At 59.3% G+C, this 7548-nt stretch overlaps 1 protein-coding gene across 1 annotated transcript in view; it reads left to right on the top strand.

Annotated features, from left to right (window-relative positions):
• Window positions 1–7548, top strand: part of LOC104981878 (chromosome unknown open reading frame, human C1orf106) — an 11748-nt gene that overhangs the window by 2014 nt on the left and 2186 nt on the right. Inside the window, exons 4-8 of the mRNA XM_010831131.1 lie at window positions 223–314; window positions 3994–4116; window positions 4522–4575; window positions 5367–5577; window positions 5740–5913. Coding sequence (XP_010829433.1) covers window positions 223–314; window positions 3994–4116; window positions 4522–4575; window positions 5367–5577; window positions 5740–5913 — 654 coding nt within the window. The remainder of the gene's footprint in view (window positions 1–222; window positions 315–3993; window positions 4117–4521; window positions 4576–5366; window positions 5578–5739; window positions 5914–7548) is intronic.

Below are 7548 nucleotides of genomic sequence, written 5' to 3'. Positions count from 1 at the left end.
ACCACCCCCCTCCCCGAGACCCCGCCCCACTTAGAAAACAGCAGGCTCCTCCCTTCTGCTTCCTGCTTGAAATACACCGCCTGGACAGGGGCCTCGCAGGCTGTCCGCTTATCTCCAGGGCGTGTTCAGCCCTGCTGCCCCCAGCCCACAGGGTGGGTGGCGTGAGGCTCTGCTGTTCTCTGTGGGCGCTCCTGAGGTCCCGTTCTGAGCATGTCTGCCCAGGGGACCGCTTCAGGGCCCGCGGCTCTCCTGGAAGTCCAGCTCCACCCGCGCACCCGCCATCCCCAAAGCCCTGCAGAATCTAGACCCGCCGGGTCGGGAGCGGCCCCCTGCTCTCTAGTTACTGAGCCTCAGGCCGGTCCCTGGACGGCAACTGGTCCAGCCCAGCGCCTCTCCTGGCGGAAGGTTCTGGGCCCTCAGCCCGGCTCTCTCTTTCTCCTCACCCGAGCCCCACTCGTCGGGTTGGTTCTTGGAGGCCTCCCTCCCGTTCCATCCCCTGCGCCACTCCCTCAGGCCTCTCCTGGGCCCCGGGCCTGCTGAGAGCCGGTGGCTCTGCATGGAACTGGACTCCAGGCCTCACCGGGCTCCCCAGCCCCCACCCCCGCCCCTCAGGGTGGGCTTCCTGCCGGGGCGCCCTTGGAGGCCGAAGTCTTGGTGCCTGTGCGGCCCCACGGTGGTGCGGCAGGCAGACAGTCGTCTCCACACTGTCTCAGGAGTCCCTGCCACCTCACATCGCCTCTAATTCAGGGGGGAAAGGGTGGGCCAGACACCTCGCCGGTCCCCCAACAGCCAGGAATAGGGGCAAGCGAGGAGGGGGGCCTCCATGAGCCGGCTGACCCTGTAGAGCCAGGAGACAGGGAGCCGGCAGACCGGCGCTGAGGGGAGAGGCCCCCGGCCCCTTCCCTTCCCGACTGCACCCGGGACGCGGCCTCCCCTTGGAAGGCAGCAGCTGACCGGCACCTGAGCCCCGAGGGCCCACTGGGCTGGTGGGGAGTGGCCGCGCCCGGCCCGTGTCTCGCACCTCCTGTATGCCTTCCGGGCTTGCTCCATGCCGGGGCCCTGACCACAGGCCTGCGGTGTGGGCGGGGGCGGTGGGGGGTGTTGCTCCGCTGCCACCTTTGTGACAGTGACGCTTCTTGTCGGGAGTGCAGAGCAGGCCAGGACACGCCTGGGGCTTTGGCCAGCCGGCCCCTGGGAGACGGAGGCAGGCATGCAGTCCAGGGCAGACAGAGCCACAGGGACGGGACCAGTGCGGCAGCGCGTTCACCCTCCTGATCAGAGAAACAGGCCTGCTCTCTGCACGCAGTCCTGTCCCGACAAGGCCGAGGTCCTGGGTTCCAGCATCCTCTCTTGGGAGCCCAGGAGTGGGTGGTTGGAGACAAGTAGTTCCTGCCCTGTGGCTCCTCTGCCCAGCCAGGCTCGCCCTGAAACAAGGAAGTAGAGAGGAGTTGATAATTAGTAGCTGAAAGGTGTTGTGAGTTAAAGAGAAAAAAAAAAAAGCAAACAGACTAACCAAAAAACTAACAGAAATCCACCCACCCTCTTGATTATTCAATTTGCAACTGTACCTGTTCCAGGTGAGAGGAACTGGCTGGCCCTGCACAGGTGGTGGGGAGTGGTCCCGTGAGGGACTCATTGCCCACAGGGAGCCTGGGAGAAATGCCCCCAGCGCTGATCTAACGCAGCAGGTGCTCGGGACGCCTCTGGATGGACAGCACCCGCTTTTAGCAACACTAGTAGAATTTCTCGGATGATGGAAACGTTCCAGACCCATGTGGGGCTGTAGGGCGCTTGGATTGTGCCTGTGTGGCTGAGGGACTAAATTTCCGCTTTATTTAAAATAGCCACGTGCAGCTGTTGGCTGTGGGTTGGATGGTGGTGCTTGGAGGGTGCTCAGTGGGGTGAGTGCCCTCCTCCCGGGGTGTCCTGCTGCTGCTGCAGGGCCCGGGGCTCAGTGTGGCCACGGCAGCGACCAGCCTTCTTGAGCAGGGCCTCCGGGTCCCCACCCGTGTAATCCGGTGGTGGGCAGAGGCCTCCGGGTCCCCACCCGTGTAATCAGGCGGCGGGCAGGGGCCTCCGGGTCCCCACCCGTGTAATCCGGTGGTGGGCAGGGGCCTCGGGGTCCCCACCTGTGTAATCCGGTGGTGGGCAGGGGCCGCCGGGTTCCCACCCGTGTAATCCAGCAGCGGGCAGGTGTCCCCACCCGTGTGATCCGGCGGCGGGCAGGGGCCTCCGGGTCCCCACCCGTGTAATCAGGCGGCGGGCAGGGGCCTCGGGGTCCCCACCCGTGCACTGCTCCTCTCAGTCCATGGGGTTCTGATGACAAGGATTTGGGCTGATGGCAGGGGGATGGCTTTCTTCCCAGACCACGTAGTCAAACCCAAAACACACGACTCTCACCCCTGTGACAGGAGCAGTCCCACAGTGTCCTCAGCTGACACTGGTGAAACAGAAGTGACTCGACTCCTCGGGTTTCTGTAAAATATCAGAGGCTGGGAAGCAGGATTCAGGAAGAGGATGTCTCCCCAGGTGAACCCTAAAGCACAGAATGGTGTCAGCTGAGCTGGCCCAGCAGCACGGTTTACAGACTGCTCTGTGTGAAGGTTCTCATTCATTTTTTTTTAAGCATTTTTTAAAATAATGATATATTGATGACATAATGTCCACAACAGTTTTTTCTTTAAAAAAAAAATAGTTATTATTTATTTGGGCTTCCCTTGGGGTTCAGACGGTAAAGAATCCAGCTGCAATGCCGGAGACCTGGGTTCCATCCCTGGGGGTCGGGAAGATCCACTGGAGAAGGGAACGGCTACCCACTCCAGTATTCTTGCCTGGAGAATCCCATGGACAGAGGGGCCTGGTGGGCTACAGTCCATTTTTTAAATGAATATTAGTGGAATAATGTCCGTAACCGTTTTTCTTTTTTTAAAAAAAACACTATATATTTGGCTGCCTTGGGTCTTCATTGCAGCACATGAACTTGTCCCTAGTCACAGCCTGGAATCTTACTTTCCTGAACAGGGCTCAAACCTGTGTCCCTGCATTGGAAAGTGGATTCTTAACCACTGGACCACCAGTCCCCCTACTTCATTTAAACTGAGGAGCAAAGACTGACAAACTTCTGTAGCGGTCCAAAGAGTAGATCTTTTAGGCTCGTGGGCTGTACTGTCTCGGTCAGCACTACTCAACTCTGCCCTCATATCATGAAAGCAGCCAGACGTTACGTAAAGAAACTCGTAGCTGAGTTTCAATGAAACTTTATAAAAAGAGCCAATTACCTGAGTTTGTCCCACAGGCCTGCCATCAGCCAATCCTTGTTAGAATTTTCAGATGGCTGGAAACTAAATCCTGAAGTTTTCTGAGTAAGGACCTCTGCACGAGAAGCTAGCTAACAGCAGAGCCCGTAAGTGGTGATGAGCCAGACTGGTCAGACTGTCTGGGTGTGAATCTGACTCAGCCACCTAATGCCAGACTGACCTGAGCTATTTTATCAGCTCATCCATGCCTCTGTGGCCTCAGCTGTTACATGGAGATGGAGATGTAACCTCACAGGGTGCTAAGCACTAAGTAGAGCCCAAGAGAAATATTAGCCGTTGCGAATTTGCCCTCATCCTTGTTCTCGAACGTGGTTGAAAATGTTTTGTGAGCTACGTCTGGGTCGTGTTAGGTACAGACCCAGTGTCTGAAGTTTCAGTTTGCTCAGACTGAAAGTGTTAGTCTCTCAGTCGTGTCTGCCTCTTTGAGGTCCCATGCGCTGTAGCCTACGAGGCTCCTCTGTCCATGGGATTCTCCAGGCAAGAATCCTGGAGTGGGTTGCCATGCCCTTCTCCAGGGGATCTTCCCGTCAGGAGTTGAACCCAAGTTTCCTGTTTGGCAGGTGGGTTCTTACCATCAGAGCCACCAGGGAAGTTTGTTCAGGGGCAGCGGCAAATTCACGTCCTCTGACTCCCGGGTCCCCGGGCTGTGCCCATACTGAAGTGCTCCCCCTGTGAGTTCCGGAGGCTGCCCTGTCATCAGTGACGGACCTCCCCAATTCAGCCAGCCAGACCGCCCTTGAATTGTCCCAGGACCCCGCAGGCCCAATTCCCACTCACACTGCTCGTCTGTGGGTCTCAGGTTTGGGGTCCTTGAGTTGCATTGTATTTGTGGTAGCAGAAGTCTATAGCCAATTAGTGAAGTCTCTACAGCAGAGTCTAGAATGACCCTCTCTGCCTCCGCCCTCTCCAGCCTGGAAAGCCTGCCAGCACGGGGCCTGGGGAAGTGGAGGCCCAGAGCGTTGACAGGATTCTTTGAGGCTGCACAGCTAGTGACAGGGCCTGCATTAAAAGCAGATTTCCCGTTTCCTCACGCCAATCTTCTGACTTTTTTCTCCTTCCCAGTAATAAAGTCGCACCCAGCCTGGTGCTGAGCGCCGGTCGGTGCTTCCTGATAAGGAGTGCTCTCAGGAGAGGAGGGGCAGGCGGGTCGCCAGCAGTGCAGGGGGCGTTCCTCACCCGCTCCTCTCCCCTTTGGCTTCCCCAGAGCTCAGCGCCTCGGATGACAGCTCCCTGTCGGACGGGCTGCCCCGGGAGGAAGGTGAGAGGGGCTTTGGGACTCTTGTCAGCTGGGCTCCTGCGTGAGTTTACTGGAGAGTTCCCTTAGTGAGCTGAGGGGTGAGGGGCGCAGGGCGGGCCCAGAGTCTGCTCCATGGGGTCGCTGAATCCCACGTGCACCTGCTGGCCGCGAGGACAGCCGGCTCATCACTGGTGCAGGCGCTCAGTCACCCCGGCAGGAAGGTAAGTCCCGCAGAGCCTTGGGCGCCGGGCCCCTGCTGTGGCCTGAGACTCAACCTTTACTTCAATGCGTGCCATTCGCAGCCTCAGCTGTCCGCCACAGCTGCTGCCCTTTGTGAAAACAGGGCAGAACCGAGGGAATAACCACAAGTTCATACGCTGAGCACCCTGCCTACAAACCCTAATGATGCTGGGGGAGGGGGTCCAGGTGGACCAAGCGGGTGGTACGGTCCTGCCCAGGGGAGGGCCCAGGCCGGTCAAGAAGACACACGCATGGGCGCAATGTGGCAATAAAAACAGGGAAACGGGAGGTCAGCTGCAGACATGACACCAGGAGCAAAGGATAGAAGGTGGAGTCCTGCGGGCCAGGAGAGTCAATCTGGGGGGGCTTCCTGGAGGAGGCAGGTGTAACGTGGCGCCGTCAGGGAGTGAGTCCCAAAGGAGAAGAAAGTGTTTTGGAGCATCTGGGCCCAGAGCCCTGGCCTGGCATAGCTGGACAAACAGCCACGGGAGGGAGAGCGGGGAGCAGGCTGTGGAGGTTCTAGTCAGGCCGGTTCCCCCGCCGCTCCTCTCACCGGTTTCTTTTACCTGCAGAGGCACCTCAAGTGCCAAAACCGCCCCTGGAGGCCCCAGATCCACCCGCCAGGCCTCTCCCGCCCCAGAGCCTCGAGGGGCTGCAGCCAGCAGGCCCCGAGATGGGGGGCCTGGAGCGGGCCCCCATCCAGAACAGCCCCTGGAAGGAGACGAGTCTGGACCACCCCTATGAGAAGCCCAGGAAGTCTTCCGAGGCTGGAAGCGAGTCCAGGTCAGGCGAGAGGAAAGGAGGGCTGGAGGCGGGTGGGAACTGGGGGAGGGGGCCTGGCTGGGCCCTGGTGTAGGGGGCTTCCCACCGTGTGATGCTGCGGGCTGGCACTCCTGGGTGGAGGCATTCCCGCTGCTGACCCGTCTCCAATCCCTCCACCTCCAGCAGCCCGGCCAGCACCCCACAGGATGGGCCGAGCACCTCCAGCCTCTGGCTGCTGGAGCCCGCCTCCTACTGCGTGGTCCCCATCCGCAGTGTTCCTGGGCAGCGGCAGGGCCGTACCAGTGCCCCGGCTACCCCTGACATGCAGGGCAGGAGGGGCCATTCGCAGCCCCTGAGGTAAGAGCCAGGCCCCCCAGATATCCAGGGAGAATCTAGAGGGCGGCGGCTCCCAGGGCTGTGGGACACCTGTGGGCGACACGGGGCTTGTGCAGTGGCTTCTCCTGGAGACTCTTTCTCAAGCACCTCTCAGCAGAGGCTGCGCCCCAGCAGGTAAAGCTAAGGGCGAGTCACTTATGAAGCAACTTGTTTTCTTCCAGAGGCTCTGGTGTTCTCTCTTTGCATGACCTTTCTCCCCATCCAGAAGACTGTCTTGTTGGGGGAGGATAGTGTCTTGGTAGGGACTCCTGCGGTGGGCTGTGATTGTTTTGGGATTGTCCCTGGCAACGGACAGTTCACGTTTTCAGTTGATGTCCGTTGACTCTCACTACTTGGGTAGTTATGTCCTGTGATGTCACCACAAACCACTGCTCCCTGGGACACACAGGGTCACAGCTGCTGGCCTGTCAACGGATCGACACGTAAACTTGTTTTATGGAGTTTCTGTTGAAAGACACCTTATCTAATATATACCACTGACTCACTGAACTCTCAGGGCCAGCAGCCCGAGAATGCACACCTGCACGGAGCTCATCTAACCCGTATTTTCTCCGTAAATCACGCCCTGGCTTCCTTGTGCTCCGGACACCAGGCAGCCCTGCAGCACCAGCTTCAGGGCCGTCTTAATCAGTGAAATCACCTACAGAGGCATAAAAACACGAAAGCATGACACTAAATAGACTGTGGAAAGGGCCTTTGTGTGCAGGGTAAGAGCTGAGGTCTCAGCCTGGAGAGCCTGTTGGGCAGCTCAGAATCTTCACCACCCTGTGTGTGTCCACACGTGACCAGAGAGTCTGGGAGTGTTGATTTGGAAGTTGCAAATCCATTCGAGCATCAGGTGAATTCACAGATATAGAACCCATGAACGATGAGCACCCACTGCGCCCTCCTTTCTGAGTCCTCTGCCCTCTGGGGCTGGTTTCAGTGACCACCGCTTGATCAGTGAGCCAGGGATGATGGGCAGTGTTGGCCACGCCCTCCCAGGGGTCCAGGGCAGCCTTGGGACCTGGCTGGGTTCTCGTGTCAGGTTAGCTGCCCATGGGCGGCACTGAAGTCCAGCAGTGCATGGTCCAGTGTACATACCCGGGCCTTTAACACACGGCCTGTGTGCAGATCGGTGAAAGGCAACCCCTCTGGATGGGCAGGCCTGCTCGCTCCTGAGAGGCTGGCAGGGGGAGAGTGGATTCCTGACCGGCTGGCTCTCCTGGGCTAGTGTCCTGGAGAGGGCGGCTGTCCCAGCTGTCTGGGGCCGCCATACAGAGCCCTTCGCCGGGACAGAAGCCACTGTCTCCCAGTCTGGGGGCTGAAGTCCAGGCCCCAGGTGTCCCGCAGTGGTTTCTCCCTTGGCCTCAGCCCTGGGCTCTCCGCCCTTGACGAGCTTGTCCCTCAGTGCCACAGGCCAGTTTCAGGCCTTCATCTCGGATGTTTGCCAGTGTCCACCCAGACAGATTGTGTGGACGAAATGCCACCGGACCGCTTGCCCCTGATGGCAGAGACCAGGAGGCAGCTGTGGCCTACCTCGCCCCCAACCCGGGCTGGCCCTGCAATGTAGCAGGAGCGGGTAGGGTGCAGGAGGGGCGTGTAGGACGCTAGGTG

Source organism: Bison bison, unplaced genomic scaffold, assembly GCF_000754665.1.
Source record: "Bison bison bison isolate TAMUID 2011002044 unplaced genomic scaffold, Bison_UMD1.0 scf7180017864524, whole genome shotgun sequence".
In the NCBI taxonomy this organism is placed as follows: Eukaryota; Metazoa; Chordata; class Mammalia; order Artiodactyla; family Bovidae; genus Bison; species Bison bison.
The sequence above is the reverse complement of the archived record's forward strand: the minus strand, read 5'-3'. Positions and strand labels throughout refer to the sequence as shown.